This window comes from Cygnus atratus, chromosome 11, assembly GCF_013377495.2.
Source record: "Cygnus atratus isolate AKBS03 ecotype Queensland, Australia chromosome 11, CAtr_DNAZoo_HiC_assembly, whole genome shotgun sequence".
NCBI lineage: Eukaryota > Metazoa > Chordata > Aves > Anseriformes > Anatidae > Cygnus > Cygnus atratus.
Window position 1 is genome coordinate 20,337,894 of NC_066372.1, and position 19,717 is coordinate 20,357,610.

General features: G+C 41.7%; 1 protein-coding gene across 3 annotated transcripts in view; it reads left to right on the forward strand.

Annotated features, from left to right (window-relative positions):
• The window catches only part of MAP2K5 (mitogen-activated protein kinase kinase 5), a 130,115-nt gene that overhangs the window by 36,103 nt on the left and 74,295 nt on the right, over nt 1-19,717 (forward strand). For all 3 annotated transcript variants that reach the window (XM_035569423.2, XM_035569424.2, XM_035569425.2), the window contains exons 9-12: nt 6,310-6,349; nt 12,137-12,205; nt 12,298-12,379; nt 16,257-16,318. In XM_035569423.2, coding sequence (XP_035425316.1) covers nt 6,310-6,349; nt 12,137-12,205; nt 12,298-12,379; nt 16,257-16,318 — 253 coding nt within the window. The remainder of the gene's footprint in view (nt 1-6,309; nt 6,350-12,136; nt 12,206-12,297; nt 12,380-16,256; nt 16,319-19,717) is intronic.

Consider the following 19,717-nt stretch of genomic DNA (forward strand, 5'->3'; position numbering starts at 1 on the left):
GTTAAGTTTTAGCTCAAATAAGAAGCCTCGTGCTTCTCTGTGTCTATTCATTCCTGGTAGAAACTCATTCCTGGTAACTCTCTGAGGTCTTTTGTGAGCGTGCCCTTCTGTGTGTCGAGGAGGACTTCTCTGCAGTTCATCGGGGCAGTGCTACGGCGAGCTGGTACAGATGTGGGGAAATGGAAAGGTATTTGTGGATCTTGTTAAGTGAAAACATATCTTCACGTTTTTTTAACGAACATGTTAAACAGAAGGACATGCATCTGCAAGAAAGGACGTGAAATGTTTACTTTTATTTTTACTTTTCGGCCTCTGTTTGCTGCTTGGCAAGTTCACAAGAAGACGGTGCAGCACAGGATCAGGCTGGAGAAAGGCAGGGAGGGGATCTCCATCCTCGAGACTTCCAGCGCAGCGCTTGACGAAGCTAGGGCACCCCTGCAGTCCTCCATGGGGTAGGTGGTGCTCACAGGTCCCCTGCAACCAGCTTTTCTGCGGTTCTGCAGGAAGCAGCACGTGTATTAAAAGCATCCTTTAGCAGAACGGTAAGGGAGACACCAAAGTTTTTTTGTGAGCCAGTAGGACTGCAGCAGATCTACGTTTTCGGCATTAGCCATAAGTTTCTGCAGTGCCTCGACTCCGGGTAACATTGCCTCCCTGCTTCCTGCAGTCACATCACTGATGTGACAGCACCGTCAGTATATCATTTTGTCATATTTGCTGATGTTAGTTATATTTCCAGGAAGGGAAGGGACTGACTCATTGGCATAGCAGACAGGTCATGGCTTTCCCTTGAATCATTTGGTCTTGCCAAGGAATATCTTATTGATTAGAAATTGTTTCCATGGCTATTGGGGGGAAAAACAGAAAAATATATCCTGGTGGCCATAGTGAACATATGGGAAGTAGGATTTTCTGTGTAGTAAGCTGTTGCTGGCTTCTTCAGTGCTTTTTTTGCATCAGTATTTGTAGCATGATATAATAATTGTAAAGAATACTTTCTAGGAAGAGACTGCAATTTTTTGAGTTTCTAAATAATATTAAATTCAGCTTAAAAAGATTGCATATTAGGAAAAGCTGTTTGAGAAAGCTCAAGGATCTTTGCATAATCAGCCTGTGCTTCTGATGTGACCATTCTTAAGTTGCTCGTATGTGGGCGAATGCTTTACAATTAAAAATGAGAAAACAAATTGAAAATTGCTGTTTCTCTTGAGTGCCTGCATGTTGAAACCTGAAGTTAGTTCTTTGCCCTGAAAGAAATTATGCCACAATCACAGCGAGTAATGCAGCTCCCCATGGTGCTTTTAGGTAAAATTTCTCACAGGGAGAATATAAAATTGTTAGTCTTAGCAAGTTACAAGGGAGAATTTTTTTGTTTGACATCTAAGCTATTTGTAAAGAAGCTTGTGCGTATTCTATTTGGTTGGTTTTGTTTGTTTTACTTTTGAAGTACGGTGTATAAAAGTGCTGCAGAAACTCACTATCCCTATTCAGTGTGTGAAATTTTAGCATTACAAATTAGGAGGGGCTGTGATTTATTTCGTAAAGAGGATCGAGCTCCAAAGCATCTTGCATTTCTTCTTTGGCTTTCTTTGCTGTATACCTGAGGAAGAACAAAGCAGGCAATGTGAAATTCGGCTGCCTTTTTTTTTCCTTTAAAACAGAAACCAGCTGCTTCTGATGCTTTCATTTTTTTAATTTGCTTTCCTATAGAAACGCTCCTCTTATAAGGAGGGAAGAGATGCTGAGGAATTGGCAGTTCCCCCAAAGCCCTATTCTAGTTTTCCATGATATTGATTTTTATTTTCTGGAGCACAGGGGATGCACACACCGTACTGCACAGTCCATCAGAAGTTTTTCCAGTGTAGCTGGAGGGCTTTGTTCTCGCAGAGCACGCTCGCTCACACCTCCTTGCTTATTCCCCCAAATACCCCAGCTTTTGCCTTTGTGGCTCTCCCTGAGGGCAGCTCCTGATTTCCCGAGTAGAGGAGACAAAGTTATGCTAAAGGACTTGGTTGCGTGGGGCTTTGACTGCCTGGGGATGTGGTTAATAGTCAAGGTTAATAAAATATTTGATGCAGCTTTGCCAGCCATGCTCAGAAGCTGTTCACTGCACTGGATGGAGAGGGCTCAGAGCACAGAAATCTAAAGGGAGCGGGAAGGAAGAGACTTACATTTCCTCTCCCCGGTGGGAGCATTTCCGAGCGCGTGCCTGTCAGAGCCCAGTGCTCCAACCATGCTGTCCCTGTTCCTGCAGCCGTTCGGTTTGGTTTTCTGAGGTGGTCTGAAAGCTGGCGCTTGCTTTCCTCCCTCCTCCCTGAAGATTTCTTCCTCCTTTTGTGAAGGCTGTAGAAGATTTTGGAAAAAAATTCTTTGTCTGAGTTATTAAAACTTGGTCTTAATTAAATGACAGTCTCTTAACTGGGTCTCTGCACCAGCTGCTGCTAATATCGATACGGGGTGCACCTGCATTCCCTCCTCTCCTCCATGTTGTTCATCACGTCCCTCCTCAGCTGGCAACACTAAATCGGTTTGCTCAGTCAAGTGCAGTTTTTGTCCCATGTCTGCATCATCATCTGGTAAGACTGGTATCCCAAAATGGATTCCTGAACTCTGCTTTTTTTTTTTATATAGTAGGTTTAATAATTAGCCTTGAAATGCTGCAGGTTCAATAACTAATGACGGTGTTTTTAAGTTTTAAAAAAAAATCATTTGGGTGTAGGATGTTGGAGTTACAGTCTTTCTATGTGAAGAAATTGGGCACTGAATGAACTGCATGCTTACTGTTGCGTTTTCCTACTAGTTTACTAGTACATCATTATTTTTTAATGTGTGCTTAAAGAGTATTTTTAGTACTGGTGGAGAAAGTTGTTTTTATGGTTTTTAGTCTCATAGCGTTTCTATTCTGTGTTTAAAATAATAAAACATCAAATTTCTCCAGTTAACCTGAATGGGATCTGGATCAGGCTGTGGATAAGAATCTATTCTTATTTTGTTCCCACGTCTGTAAAGAGCTTCCTCTCCAGAGAGGAAGAAGAGCAATCCATGCTGTTGCATTTGTCACCTAAACTCACAATTTAAGTAAGAGATGGAAAGGTAAGGGAAATGCACATGGATTCGGCTTCCTGGGACTAGCAAATTGCAACAGCATTTCAATAGTAACTTTTATATTTTTTTAATAGTTGACACTGGCATCAAGTGTTCAAACTGGCTTCTTAAACTTCTGACTGCAGAAGCTGGAAGTCTGATGCAGTGCTGCCTCTTCAATCGCTCCTCAACAATAGCTGCCTACTCTCAGTCCTCAGTTATGGCTTTTACAGTAGGTCAAAAGCAAGCCAACAAAAATAGCAGAAAGAAGATCTTGATCTTCCAGAGCTGGTTTCTTCAACACACAGTGTTTGGCGAACATCTAAATAGCATTTCACTGAATATTTTGTGTTGTGCTACCTTTCCTGGAAAGGGTCCTAGTGGAGGTACGAGCACAGGTGTCACTTTGTCACCGTGTTAGCTCTTCCATGCAGAGCTGTGGGACAAGAAAATCTTGAGCAGGATACGAAAGGAACGAAAGCAGGATCAAGGTGGAACCATGGTGTTTCAGCTCTGCTGCATTAGAGGTTTCCAGGGAACCAGTTACATTTATGTAAGGTCTCATGGTGCAGAAATTGCTATCGGTAACTCGGCTCGTGTTCAGCAGCAAGGCATGCTGCTGCTACCCCTGCCCTCTGGCAGCCGTCAGTGGGACACGCGGGGCAGAACGTCACCCCCGAGCAAATGGCAACTGAAAAACAGGTCTGAGTGTGCACGTCTTAGCTGTGAAGGACAAGGTATTCAATGCATTTAATTTCGGCTCTTTGTTTTTGTTAATTTCTGTTCCTTATTTTTGTCTTTGAGTAGTAGCTATTTAGCAACTGTTCTCACTAGTCTTTAACATCCGCTTGTCTTGGCTATTAGGCACTGCTCAAATGCATTCCTAGCAAGAGGAGTTGTTGTAGCTGTTTATTAGGCAACATCATTTGCCTACCATTCTGGAAGATTTTAAGTGTGTTCACTGAGATGTACAGCTTTGCTGAGGAACCTTTGCATTTTGCTATTTTGCTTCATTAGAAATGATCCGGTTCTACAACAAGTTTATTCACTTACTTTTGGAGGTGACACTGGAGTCTGTAAGGGTTGACCCTTGAAATGAGATATTAATTTCCTCATAGGCATCCATAGACTTTCTGATGGGTGCAGTATGCACAAAAACTATGGTTTTCTTCATGCTGTGCCCATTATTCTGTGGGATTTTTTTTGTTTATCCTTCTGAAGCTACATAAGGGTGCTAAATCTTCAGGCTTTAGCTGTGCTGACTGTAACCAAAATGATCAATTCCAACTTACAGTTCTACATAATATCTAACAAAAGCATTTTCCCTACACACTCATTGGAACAGGTAATTACTGCAGCAACTACAGACTAATTTGAAGTGTTAGCTGTTAATTAAAACACTACAGAGGTGTACAGTTGTCTTTTGGTGTAACCAAAGCTCCTATTCAGACTCCATTAATCACTTTGCAGTTATTGTGTTGGGGAAGGTCAGGACAACTGAGATGCCCGGAGTAAACAAATTCCTTTCCTCCCAGGTAGCTTGCCATTTGCAAAGCCAACGGACACGCTGTACCCATGGGCATGGTATCTCCTTTGTGATCCAATTCACAGTGATAATTAAATGTTAAATTGGTACTGTCAGTGCTCTGTAAACCAAACCAGGTATCTGCCCTCTACTGGAAATTTAACCCAAACTTCCACGGATGAATTAGCGTGCATCATAATTAAATAATCAAGTCTTCCCTTTTAATTCACTTGGAAACGGGAGATCTCTCTTATGGAAAAAAAGATCAGCTTTCTTGACAAGCTAATTAAGTTGCCAAACTGTCCAGCACAGTGCGTATTAAGCTAAGAGACTTTAAGCATGCTATCTCAACCTGTTCATTTTCTTATCATTTCTGCTGATCTGAAGTCCGTACCGTTTTGCCGCTGTTGGTTCATCCATACTTACAGCAGAGTTCATTTACTCCATCTGATTCATCGATTATGCGTTCAGCTACCGGCCCGTCAGAGCTTCACCCGATGGTTTTGTTCTTTGCACGTTACACTGACGTTAGATAACACTGATTTTGGTATGGCTTCTTTAAACCACGTTGGTTCCTAAAAGCTAGCGCCACCCAGTTACATAAATATTTAGCCAGAAGTTCTTAAATTAAGGTGAAGTTTTTAGAAGCTTCCAAGCTGTTAGCAGGGATTCTGTAAGCACTCGGGATTATAAAGGAGATTAAACAGACTCGCTCTGTACCACGTATGATTTGGCATGTGGAAAAAACTATTAAGCTCTTTCTTCAGTAATAATTGCTAGAGGTATATAGTGGGAAAAGATTATAATTCTTTAAAGTTAGTGCCACATATATGACATTACTGTGCATACTGTCATAAATCAGTACGAGACAATAAAACTAGTGAAGAGGAAAACCTTTAATGGTTTTGTTTTTATGCAAAATTACATTGGATTTTTAGTAGACTTTTTTTCTTCTACCTTTATTTTCTTAGGAATCTATGTTTAGGAATGCACAAGTCACTGCTTAAAAAAGCAATTATAAATGTTTGTCTTCAGAAATTAAGACAAATAGCTTTTGACTTACTGCGGACATTTATTTTGAGTACATGTGAGCTTTAACACTGATGCATGCTAACCTTACATGCGCACACGTGCTAATCATAAATATGAACGTGGAAAGGTCATTTCACAAATATTTTCTGTGCGTCCTTAGGTTTCAATGAAGAAATCGGTCATCATCTGTGTTGCTTCACTTTAATTGGTATAGCTGTGCGTCTCATTGTCTTATCACTGAAAATACCCTTACAGTTAGCCAGCTTGTGCAACAAAAGCTGGGGTTTGTTAACATTCTGAGTAACGTGGTATATCACAACTTTTCATTGAAAGAAAATGTGGAAGTGGATAAATTCATACTTGCAAGTGTGCTATTATGCTGTACCAGTCTTCAGTGTATAGATTTTATGTAAAGCATGCAGATGTAAAAACAAACAAACAAAAAAAAAAAAACCCTGCTAAACAGCTCCATTGTGAGTATATTCTGCAGATCAATTGTTTTCATCAGTCTGTCTTTAGAAATGCTGTATAAAATTTGGTTTACAGTAAAATGTTAATACATTGTACTCTAAGCCATTTTTCTGTGAAATTAGTGTATACATGTTGCACATATGTATAGAAGTAATTTTATGTCATCTCAAGTTATTTAATTTTTTCTCCTCATGCAGGGCATATCATGTCCCTAGTGGAAAAATACTAGCCGTAAAGGTAAGATATTACAGTAATTTTCTCTCTCTCATTTTCTCTCTTTCTCTTCGTTCTTTCTTGACGTGGGTTTCCTTCCCCTCCCTGCAATGGTTAGATCTCTGTTTTATTGTGTTAAAGTCCACGTTGCTTATGCAGGAAAACTCCAGTACGTAAATCTGGTAAGCTCAAATGAGCACAGAGTTCCCTGAAGCCAGGTTTCACCCTCCAGGAGCTGCAGGTTTGTTTTAACGCTGCGTGTGGGTACCACCACGTTTTCCTGGTGGTTGTGTGGACAGGTCCAAAGGCAGCTGTGGGTTGTGCCACTGGGACAAACCCCCTCTAGCAGCTGGTGGAGATCCTGTTTCACCTTCCCAAAGCCTGGCGTAACAGCAATGGGGATGGAAAGGTCACAGGGTGTCAGCCTCTACAGCTCTCTGCTACTGCCACAGTGTCCCCAAGGGCATACTCTTGAGTGTTCTCTGCAACCTCTTATTTTAAATAAAGAGAATTTCCCTATTTTCTTTGGGATACTGCTATGTTTTCCTAGGAGATTCTGTGGTTTTAACAGGATGGTTTATTTTAATGTTCTTCCTCCCTGCCCACCACTGTGTTTATACAACTGAATATACGTGTGTGTGTGGGTGGGTGGGTGTGTATCTTCCATTAGCATTTGTAGCAGTGAAGCTACAAAGTGTAGTGTGGTTATGTGTATCAGATAAGTACCAGTCTTCTTTGAAGTTAAATTAAAGCTTTGGTAAACTAATAATGCACCTATGACTACAATATGCCAACTACTGTGTGATTTAGAATTACATTATTAATTCAGTTAAGCTATAAAATAAATTATTGATGTCTGTGTAGAACCGAAACTGTTTTTTTAACTTGATTTCATTCAAACTTGAAATAGTAGAGACTTTGGGAGAACAAATGAACTGTAGTATTCATATAATTCTATTTAATAGTTTGGAACCAAAAAGTTACATCTTAAAAAATGTATAACTTAAAGAATAATTAATTGGAGATCTGTAGAAGTGTTTTGTTTCATCTGTCTTTCTTCCCTTCTTTGAGTCACTGAAGTCTGGTATAACTGAGTTAAACAGAAGAGTGTGGGAGGTGGGAGAAGGGGGCAAGAGAAAGAGTTTGTGGGAGCTGGTTGCTGCAAGCAGAACTGGTATTAAATGATGTGGGATTATACCGAGACTACAGATGGAGCATTGTGTGATTTATTTTTAAAGTATTTACGTGTATGGGTACATGTATGCATGGGTAACTTTCAGATTTGAACTCACGTTGTCAGTAGTTCTTACTGCGTATAACTTACTGAAATGAGATTCTGCCCATGTTTTGGCTTTCCTGGAGGATCACGTAAATCCCTGCACTCCACTGGGAGAAAAGCTTTTGACTTTCTTATGAGTTGCGTAAAAGCAAATGCTTACGATCCCATAACTCATTCTCTATATGTCAAAAAAATGGAAATCAAAACTTAAATAACATCCAAATAACTTCTAATGGTATGGAATACAAATATCACTTGAAGTCTTCTCAGTTGGTATCCATCGCTCCTAAATCTGTCAGGAGCGGTTAGGATAAGGCAGGAGTTCTCCAAGATGCAATAGGCACAAAAGTACAGAAAATCTAATATGCAGAAACACCTTTTGTTACAACTTTCCGTGGGGAACTAAGAAAGCTCTTCCCCTAGATGCTGGCGTTGCACAAGGATGCTGCTTCGCTCTGCTCTCCTTCTGCACCAGTTCCGCTCGGCGCTGGCCTTGCCCGCTGCCCCCAGACCCACGGTGTAGGGCCGGGGGTGCCCCCGGAGCTGGCTGGAGAGGAGCTGGAGCGAGCTAGAGCACAATCACACCCACAGGAGGGGAAATGAGTTCAACCTTTGCAAGGTTAATTGAAATCACCTCCCTGTGGCAAAAAGCCTTCTTTCCCCCCGCAATTTCACCTTCTTGTTTCCCTTGGAGTCCAAGGGTTCGGTTAGTCCTCATGGATAATTAGCATCTTGAAGATTTGGGAAGCTGGGTTCTCTGGGTAGACACTACCCCTGGTGGTCCCGTCACTGTCAATTATATTTTGTTCAGTGCACTTACAGAAGAAATACCGCACCAACACGTGTGCATTATCGTGGTTAAAATAACACGCTCGCAAGCTGCAGGTCAGGAAAAACGCTAGGATAGTGATCATGGTGGCTGGCTCCATTAATAAAATTACTTACTGCATCTACGGCTTGGCGTACCCAGCAATAAAAAGAGGACGGTCACACCTGCATCTTGACAAGATGATCACAAGGATCAGTTGCTTTGACAGAGGATTACCATGCTGCTAGCGACATCGTCGCAATGAAGGATCTGTGAATGCAGTGCTGTTGGTTTTGTTTGTTTGTTTCTTGATAACTGCATACAGATTTGATACGACAAGACAACACTCAGTAAACCTGTTGATTAAAATGCTCTCAGTTGGTAGTTAATCTTGCAAATATATTGAACAGGATAACAAACCAATGCTGATATCCATATTATAGACCAAAGCTCTCTGTGTCATTACATATTTTATATAAACTTTACAGCTAGATAATGTGCAAAAGATTTAATAGATTTTCTAATGTAACCTTTTTTCTAATTGGAAGAAAAAATCCAAATGAAAAATGTGAGTGTACGCTGGCTGATTGCCATTCTTCAGCTGCTTTTGGTTTCTCCTGCTCTTAAGCTAGCATTTAAATGGACCATTTGATTAATCATTTGTATACCGACTATAATACTCCCAAATTTCCTTTGAGTTGTACATACTGTAAAAGACAATTATGTCGGCACAGATTAAATAAGTGAATTAAAACAGAATAGCAGCTTAATTTGACCTGTGATTTTGCTCTCGTTCCCTTCAGTGGAACGTATGCCACTCCAGCAAATAGATGAAGTCATCCATGACAGCTTGTGATGAATTGCCGTATTTATACTGTATATTTTAATAGCCTCACACTAATTTAAATTGAGCACAGAGTAAATTATAATTCAGTCACTTGACTGCTTGTATTTAACTTGACAACTCATCCTTATTTGTCCTGGAGGTGTAGTGGAGAGCGGAGGAAATATGTTCAGGTATTCCTCCTTTAAAAGTTAACCCTTTCACTCGAAATGTTGGGTACACTGAGTTTATGCAGCCTCGGTGAGGAGTCCTGCTCCCACCCGCACTGACAGCGCCGTGCGAGCTCACAGCGAGTTATTTTATGCCTGATGAATTCGGTTTCACTGTTCTGCTCTCAGCAGTCCTGAGAAAACCTCAAAGTGACTTTTGCTGCAAAGTTCTTTCCAAAGGTGCCGTTTCGGAAAGGTTTGTTTAACGCCACATCTCATTTGCTTACCCGTGTTACGAGTGTGGAAGTTGCAGCCAGATCCTAATTCACGGCTTCCTCCTCAGTAGCAGCAGGTTTAAGGAGTCTTTTTTCCCCTCACTTTAGCACTGACCCACCCCATGTCTACGTATGCTTAGGAATTGTTTCCTGCATTCAGATTTAATTTTCTAAATCTGCTTGGAAACCGTGCAAAAGGAGCATGGCAGCAGAGATTACGAGTGGAGATGAAGGCAGGGCTGCACGGACTCTTCCTCCTCCGGCACCTGTTTCAGCGCTGTAATTGGGTTCCTCCAGCGTTGACTTCAGATGGCTGCCTCCAGTTTGGGGGTCGCCCAAGCCAGGCATGTTCAAGTGGAATAAAACACTTCTGTGTAATAGTTATATGGAGAAAGGGAGATGGTGCCCTCACCCAGGTTACTTGGTGGTGCTGTCCCCTTGCCATGCTGGGGTGCTCCTGTGTGTGCTCTGCCCTACAGCAGCCAGATCACCGGCGGGTCGGGGAGCTCTGCTTTTCCCCGTTATCGACACCATTACAATGCAGGGTCTGCGTGTAATTACGGCTAATGCAAATCAGCCGGAGACCTTTCTTCCTGCCAGGTCTTGGTTGACTGGATGTCAGCGATGTATCTGACACTGATCATGCTAACTAGTCATCGTGTGGGGCGGCGAAGCCTTCGCAGGGAAACCTCTCCCTGTGAATAGGATTTAGTGAGATAAAATGTAATTTTGTACCAGTGACGAGATTAAATTATTAATATTCAGTGGGTAAAACTGGTAGGATTCCAGCAAATTATTTGAAGTTTTTCACGCTGGAAAAATGTAAGCGAATATTGTTGGCAAATGATTATTGATCTAGACAAGTGTGTTAAACGTTTCTTGGCAGCCCTGTATTACACTTACAATTTAGTTTAGTGACAGCTTTTATAAATAACCCTAAAGCAAAGTCTTGATAGAAACAGGTTATCGTTTTTTTTTTCTGTTGGACAGATTTTGATACTGTAAAATGCATTTGGAGGTGCTCTCCCTGTATTTTGTTTTGTCAGCAGGATATGCGGCCTATAATGTCTGTTCTGTTAATTCTGCAAATCGGCTGTATTGTGTTTTCCTCTAGCTTAACGTGTTTGACTGTGAAATACCATACGATAGAAGACCGAGCATGGCTAACTGCATTCAGAGCCCACTTTGGTTTATATAGTAGTATTTAAGAATGAAGTGTGCGAGTCTTCTGATAATCATGGCAAAGAAAGGTTTGTAAAAGTCACCTTTTCAGCGCTGGCCTTCCTCGTAGCCACCAAGGGCAGACTTCTCTTCTCTGGCCACTTGCGAGTGCAGCGATGGCACTGCAGAGAAGACGGAAGTTTTGTGGCCTTTTTTTAATAATTACTTTCATCTTAAAAATTCAGGTGTTAGCAGAAAGACTTTAGAAAAGTGATGAGGTCAGACAGTCGGGGTGCATGGGTTCATCTGTATTTTGCCACTTGGGTGCTGTGCGCTCGGGGGCAAGGTGCTCCCGGCAGAGCCCCAGCCCTTCCTTGGGGCGCCTGGCTCGTCCCTGCAGGCGCTGCAGCCGCCTTCCCGGCACCGCTCGCTGCTCCGGTCCTGCAGAGCAGCCTGGCTCGGGGCGGTGGAGAACGGGGACATGGATGAGGGAAGCAGATAGCCATGGGAGTCAGGGGCTGGGCTGCTGAGCGCTCAGTCAGGTTGTTTGTAGTCACTTTCCAGAATGCTTTAGTGATGCTTACCTAAGCATCGGTGCCATCTGCTGCCTTCTGCGTTTATTCTGTATATTTAAAAAATGTCCATGTTTCATAAAAGTATACAATGATAGGAATTTGTGTTAGAAAAGGGGTAGATATTAAACTGAAATTGGAAAAGTGGTGCTAGGAGATGGCTCTTGACACTCCTTTGGGGCACCATTGAGCAATTCAGAGATACTTTCAATACCGCAGTACTTGTTTAGATCTTCAAGTTAAAATCAGCATGTTCATCGGGGTCACGGCACTCCAGAATTTTTCACGAGACATCTTTGTAGCAAGAGGAGTCCGTGCAGGGCAGACGAGGAGAGACATCCCCAGGCTGGGTGCTGATCTGTGCTCTGGGTGAATCGCAGCAGCTCCAAGCTTACAGACCCACAGACTGACCGTGCCTGCTCGTTGCATTACCTGTTGGGCTTGTGTTCGAGTTCTAGCTCGTCTGATGGTCAAATGAATAAACAGAAACCTTCCAACTTTTCATGGATAAAACTGGCTGCATAGCTTAATTTATTTGCAACTGACTTTCCAAAGTAAATACTTCTGTCCTTCCACTTCCTTTCTGCCCGTGGCTCTGTTAAAATACTCCTTCCATTCCTTTTCTCACAAGAGGTTAATTAATACCAGGCCTTCTGTTTTGTTCTGAGTCATTCACTTACCTTTCATGTCAGAGCTGATCGCATGTCTGACGTTTGTTTTTAGGTCATACCCTTAGATATAACACTGGAGCTCCAGAAGCAGATTATGTCAGAGTTAGAAATTCTTTATAAGGTATGCATTTTTTCTCATTTTAATTATTCTTGATTACAGTCATCCGACAGTGTCTTTTTTAAACAGGCTTCTCTTTTCCTTTCTTTTTCCAGTGTGACTCATCATATATCATAGGATTTTATGGTGCATTTTTTGTCGAAAACAGAATTTCATTGTGTACAGAGTTCATGGATGGTGAGTTTTTTCCATCTTGTGTGCTTTTAATTGCTAAGCTTGTAAATGGGGAAAATCATATAAAGATTTGCTTTTCCAGTATGGAGCAGAATGCATTATTATGACTTTGAAATATAAAATAAAACATTGAGAACTTTGATTTAGTTTTTTTAAGAACAGGCTAGTATTGGGATTGGGTTATATTCTGCAGTATGCTGTATTTTCCTGAATGCAATTTCACTTACTTTTATTGAAAATGTAAATAGAACAGAAATAAATGCTAGCTTAATTTGTGGTTTGATATTTGAGTCTTCCATACAATCTGTCCTCACTGACGAAACAGCTGTTCCTCACTTTTAATGTTTTGCTAGCCAAAACAGATTTTCTTTTAAAGAAATCTATTAACCCAATGTCCTGTGTGTTTTCATTGGAAATCGGTTCTTAATTGCAAGACAAGGAATTATTTTCCAACACAGCTGTTTAGCAGTGCTGCACTAAGTTTCTTTCTGAGTGTACTCTTATCTCTCCCAACGTGGATCTTCAGACCGACAGTATCCCCTTCCCCACAATTTGATGCTGCTGTCATTATGGAGATATATTAGTACTTTGCTCTGAAATTTTGTGCTGTGTGACACTCTTGAACAAAAGGCAGGAAAAGTATACTGATTACAGCAATTTGTAATCATTGCTGCCCTCTGTGTATCAATTTTGAGAGTGTCTCATGACAGATACAGTCCCCCTGTGTCTCATGCACAAGAACCCTCTTTGCAGCATTCAACTTTGAGCTTCATGTTGGTACAAGCATTTAGTATATTACTCTCTTCAGGGTTTTCCTGTGAGCCAGCATTTTCTGCCCTATCCACGTTTTTCACAAAGGTTCAGTTAAGCTGCATGTAAAAAAGTGAGGATCTCGCAAATAATTTACTATAGAGGAAAGGCGCTCTGGCAGGAAAAAAAATCCAAAGCCAAATGCATACCATTAAATTAAGCACTGTTGAGTAGCTTCTTTCTTTCTGATGGGGGACTACAGATAAAGCCCTTTAGGGTTGTATGGTGCATTTTGTTTTCTCTCTGTTAAAATGGTCTATTATTACTGTTATTTCTCTCTTTTTACACTTACTACCTCTGTTCCAATGATCACTGTGCCCCCTTTCCAAGCGTGAGGGATTCTCTCAGATTTTCCATATTTGCAAAGCTTGATGAAAAAGTATTTTATTTATTCACCAAAGCCCACAAGTTAAATTCTTTGATGCTCTCATGCTGTGTGACCATTAGCCATTTCTCTGGTCTCTTCTTGCAATTGCACTCGGATTTGCAAGCCTGTGTCAAGCAGCAGTCCCATGCAGTAAGGAGGCAGCTGCTCATGCCAAAACATGCATCTGCCTGGAGTGTGTGTGCTCCTACTAATTCAGAGACTTTAAAAATGATGGACATAAATGTTTGCAGTCCCAAATTCTTGTTTGAAAATATTTAAGCCTGTAGGGTATGCATCCCTCATGATGTTGCACAACAATGGTGTTTACTGACCATGCACAAATTACTTGGAATTATGCTGGAGATGACCTCTGATCTGCCTCATGTCGTGCGCTCCTTCTGGCAGAAAACAACGGCAAGCATTTAAAGGAAGAACAAAATGCAAATAAAGGGACCTTGCCAATTTTTTTTTCCAGGCCTTTGATTTGGATGGGGAAGGATGCAGGTGAAGATGATAAATATTTTCTAACCCTGCAGGTGAACAACCTTAACCTTGACAAATTTTTGGCCCTTTTTACTTTAACAGACCAGTTTGTAGTATTTTCAGAGTCCGGGTCATCTAGAAAAATCCCATGACTGTTTGCCCAGGTGTATCCTGTACCAGTGAGGTCTACTGATAATATCACAAAAAATGGGCATTTCCTTTGTGAATTACCTAGATACAGACGGATCTGCTTCTTTTGGGGTACTCATGCCTTAGGGGCACACACACACACACAAAAAGGTGCCATATTGTGCCGTGTTGGCTCTTTCCTGGCACCTGGAAGCAAGAAAAAGCCAGGCAACTCCAGTTCTGCAAATACCAAAGCGCAGAGGTTGAACTGACCTGGATTACCCTTCCACCTGCCAAGTGATCATACAGATCAGCAGAGATAGGAAATGAGGCTTTCTAATCTTTGCCCTCTTACGTCTATGATAGAGTTGGTGTTCTTGTAACTAAAGATGGTGAAATGCACCACTGTCTTTTACTTACGTTGTGGCCTCTTTTCCTTGAAGCTATTCAACACTCACTGAATTCCCCTTCAAAACAGTAAGAGGTGGAGATTATTAGACTGTGCCTAGATGTCTGCATGTAGAGTTGGGAGCTAACCTTATATTATTTGGGTATGGAAGTTTTGTCCCCAGTGTTTATTTGCTATATTTTCTCCCATAGAAAAATGGTAAACTTCCTCCAGCTGTTTGCAAAAAGATTTATTTTTATTTTTTATTTTCCAAACTGCACTGCCTGTAGTGACATCTGTAACAGCAAGACTTAGCAGCTTGGTGTATGAGAGTAGGTCTTTTTGTCCAAAATTTAAGGATAAATTACAAGTATTAACAGGAACTACCTGACCTTATGATGGCCTTCTTCCTGTTATGTCTGTTAAATAGCAGTTACATTTACTTTTAGAACTGTGGTTCATTGCAATACACAGGAAACATAAGACAATATAAATTGAAAGATGAAACTTTAGTGAGCAACATTAGTGAAGACAAACACATGCTGTATTCTGACACGCAAAGACTCTAAAGACAATGGGGAAAAATCATTAGAATAAAAAGTATTGTATAATTAAGGCTGAAGTCCAGTGTAAGGACCTTGTGACTTCTTTGCATTGCAGCATTTCAGAACGAACGGGTTTTACTTTTAAAAACTGAACCATAAGCGAAGTACAAAGTGTGGTTTTCCTAATTGCTGAGTATTGGCCCAACTCTTTTCCCAGTGGTGTCATCAGTAAAATCCATAGGCTGCACTGTGAGCAGTCAGATCAGTGCTAAGCACTTCTGAGAACCTCTAGCCTGGAGTTGACTATACATTCTTGCAGGCTGTATGTAATACGTTCTGCATGTAATTTGCTTGTCTTTTTTTTTTTTGGCCATTCTACTTGGACTTTTCTAATTCTCAATTTTAAATCCACTTTCTTATCGAAGAATTTGTATTTCACCCAAGGGACATTTTTAACACTGGAGTGGTCATGAATCCCCTATGTGGAAGATGAGGTAAACAGCCTTTCCCAGCCTTTGGGGATGTCTGTATGATCGTGACTTAGGTTTCTTGCTTTCTCCATGAATATATGAGGCTGGCTGGACAGGGTTTTACCAGGTACCAAGTTCTGTCCCATGCGGGAGTTTACTGGCAAAACTTACCTGCCTGCCCAGGAGCTCCTCATCTTTCAGACATCGGTGTGGGCACAAACTGCAAGGCTCAACCCAGCTTTCACTGCTTTTGTCATTGTGAAGAAGCTGACTTTAAGCAGTGCATCAGATACCACCTAACATTAGCACCAGGTTTTGGGGATGGGGTAGAATACTGTTGCTTTTTCTGATGGCTTTGTCAGTCTCCAAGGAGCTATGCCAAGCCCAATGGTTTTAAGTTCTCCGATTTCGATATTGTGTCCTGTGGCTGGGAAGTTTTCTAAAAAGACTTTCGGTGTTAATGCTACATGCACAAGTAAGTAACATGGGTGAAAAAAGAACTGAATGCTGTCTCATGCGTTTACTCAGTTTGGTAGATTTTTAAGGTCAGTTATTTCTGACATAGTTATTGTTATATCATTGATGGTGTTTTTTATTAATAACCAAGGCCTAGAAAACCCTAGTGACTTCAAATCTAGGGCAGTATTTCATTTTGTGTTACCTAAGCACATTTTGTTTGTCCCTGCAGGGGGATCTTTGGATGTTTATAGAAAAATTCCAGAGCATGTTCTAGGAAGAATAGCAGTAGCTGTAAGTATTTCTTTGTTTTTGTCTTTTAGTTTTTGATTGCGCATGTAACACATCCTTGCTTTGAGTTTGCACGTTCCCTCTTAGGACACTGAGTCATCTCCAGAATCCTTGTCCTGATTGTGTGTGTGTGTAAAAGGGAAGTAACCATCCTCTTCATCACTCCTCCTAACCATCCTGCGTCTTCACAAGGACACAGGTCTGTGAAGGCAGAGCAGTCTGCTGCCACCGGAGTTCAGGGTCGTAACTGGCTCCGTCTGTGCCTGCTTTACTGTTGGAAAGGTTTTGTCAGGCCAAACGGGTTAAGGATATCATCCTGTTCTGTGACCAACACACACATTGCCAGAGGCTCAGAAAATGTAAGAGGATGTGATAAATTGAATGGGATAAGAAAAATACGTGATTTTGCTAGACAACTATGTGGCCACGTTTCTTCATATCAACCTTTTTAGGGTGGAGCAGCCCTCTTCATCTCCTTTATTTACCCTTCAAGTCCTTCTGTGATGTGTGGTTTCTTTAAAAATGGATTCAGCAGTGCTGTCCTAGCCCTCACGTTGATCACTCATCTGCCACTTCTGCTGATCCTCGTGTGTTATTTCCATTCCAACTGTCCTCACTCTGCATAAAGTAATTTGATAAGATTTGCTTTTCAGGTTGAAAAATTAAGTCAGCTTCTGTTATCAGAATGCAATGGTAGAACACGCTTTCTGTCTTCCCCCTGTGGTAGGTGTACTCCTTAAGGCAAGTAAGCAGGCAGATGAAGTTTTTGTTTGCCACAAAAGCCTGACAAAGACTGCCTGGGGACTGGCCGCTCTCTCACCCCTGAGCTGGAACCTTTCACACATGAACAGTGGTGGTTGGAGACCCAGTGCGCAGGGAGATGTCTGTGATCTAGGCTGAGCTGTTGGCCCCAGTTGTCTTGGTTTGGTAGCAAGGGGCTGACAGTGGGCTCCTTCGAGCACCTGGTATGGCATCATTGTGCCTCAGCAGCATTCAGAGGCTTTGTCTTGCTAGAAATTCAGTAGTGGTGACTGAAAACTCAGCTTATGGAACACTAACAACAGCAACAAACAAAAAAAAGTGGCATGTTTTGCCAAGACTGAACACCAGGTAATTGACCAGTGTCTTAGTGGTTGTCGCAGGGGAGAGATACTGATAAACAATTGCTAAATATAAGGAATACTTTGATAACTTAAGCAGTTTAAAGCATAACAAAGTTATTCTATCATGTGCCATTTAATTAAGTGCTGGGTTTTCACATTCATTATACATCAAGCTGACAATTTAAATCCTTTAATCCAACACAGGCAGCTATTTAGTCTCTGTTCATTGTAATTCACAGCTCTACTTTCTCTTAATTTGTGTGGCCTGCCCAGGGTGATGAACATCCTTCTCTGATGCTGTTTCCTCTAAGTAGCTTCAAATCTGCTCATTATATAGCCTAGCAGTTTCTTATGGAATTTGAATGCTTTTCACCTTTAGTTCAGAGTAAAAACGTTTCATCTCTTCTTCCCTATGGAGCAATGAATGATAAGTTGCTCATATTCCTGATGCTAAGTAGCATGTGTATTGTGTAGTAATACTGGGATGGGCCTTCGAGCATTTATTCAGATGGTTCTCACTTCTCCTTTTCCTTATCTCACTTCATGTTGTGTAATTAATACATCCACACTAACTTACTTTATCATTTATTTAATTATTTTTGTCTCTCCTCTCTCACATCCTCCCAAGCCAGCCCAGCTCGGAACACCACAGATGTTCTCTGCCAGTTTTTCACTTATCCATAACAGCAGTGCTTCGGCCCCATCTTTTATGTCTTGAACAAAAATATATATATTTGTTCACCTACAGGGTCATCGCCTTACAAATCTGTTAGTTAGTGAGCATGACTCCCTGACATGGATGGGGAATTGATACTTAGCTTTTTTTATTGTTGTCTTATCTGCTGTTTTAGCAGTCTGTACCATGCCCAGGGGGTCAGCAGAGAGGTGAACAAAGGAGCAGGTGCCTTCAGAGGAGGAACTCGTCCCTTCCTCCTGCTTCTCGGTAACAGAAGGGGTGCGCTGAGGCTGAACCAGCACTGGCAGCTTCCTCTGCTCTGAGTTTTTGCTCAATTGGCATGGTAGGCTTGTTGGAAGGAGGCACTGAAAGCTTTTGTTTTCTCTATAATTTGTCAGCAGCAGCGGGAATAGCTCCTGTAAGTTTTCACAAATGACTTCCCTGCGTCTTCATATCTGACGTTTCGGTAGAGCCCAGCAGCCCATTTTGTAGGTTGGGGCACCTTGTTGCCAAGTGTTGGGCATAGACACCATCATCTTCACTCCAAACAGCTTGTGAAGATTACCCAAAGCCTATAGGACTTCTGATCATGTACCGATGGGCAGGAGAACGTCAAACAAAAGCTAGAGCTTACATGGATTCTGTGGGCAAAATGTGGAGCTTCCACGGTCTCTCTGTTTTTTCGGTCTGTGTATTTCCTTTTTACCTTCCTTGCACCGTGTACACAGAGTCATTTGTCTTTTATTCCCTGGAGACATGTACAATGCATTAGTCTACAGAAGCTGTTTAATAATATGTGTAACCTGCTCATCTGTTAATTAGAATATCTTTTTGTTATATTTGTAGAAGTTTTAAGTGAAACCATTGCCAGAGGAAGATGATGCGGAAACATTTAGCAGTGTCCCAGTATTCTCCTCTCTGACTTGATGATTTTCCTGCTTCCTTTCCTGTTACACAAATTTAATCTCCATGAAAAGCATTGGGCTGGCAGCCCTTAAAAGCGATTGTCCTGCTCAGAGCAATGAGCACAAACGTCGCAGGCAATCCCAGCTGGTCTAGAACAAGATCTGTGCCTGCTCAACGTGCGCAGCAAAGGGAGCGCGATGCCCCCGTGCTCCACTCGCTCAATTAAATACCGAGTTGCATTCAAGGTCATTTCCTTGCCCTTCTTGATCTCCACAGGCTGAGCTACCTAAGAGACATCCCTTTCTTGACAACCCTGACTTTCCGTAGCCCAAAGAGTACTCAGTTACCCGTTTCTCACTCATTTCCTTGCAGCACTGCTGTAAATACTCGAGCAGGGCACTGCAGGTGCCTGGTAGTCTGCTAATTCTTGCTTTCCCATACGCTCCCCTCACCTCCTGACACTTGTGATTCGGCAGAAACCAGAGGGGACTTCTGTCTGTTGGGACAAGCAAACAATTTCTGATGCAACTGCATTTTTGGTGATGTGAATGGATCCTTACCTGCTGAGGAAAGGATAGGGTGTCGGAGCCATATAGCAATAGGCAGCTGGTAAACCGCAGCGTTCTTCTGCGTTCTTGGCATCCATTTCACGTGGAAGAGGTGGTCACCGTTAATTGTTGTGGGCGATGAGCTTTCCAGTTGAAATAGTAGGAATTT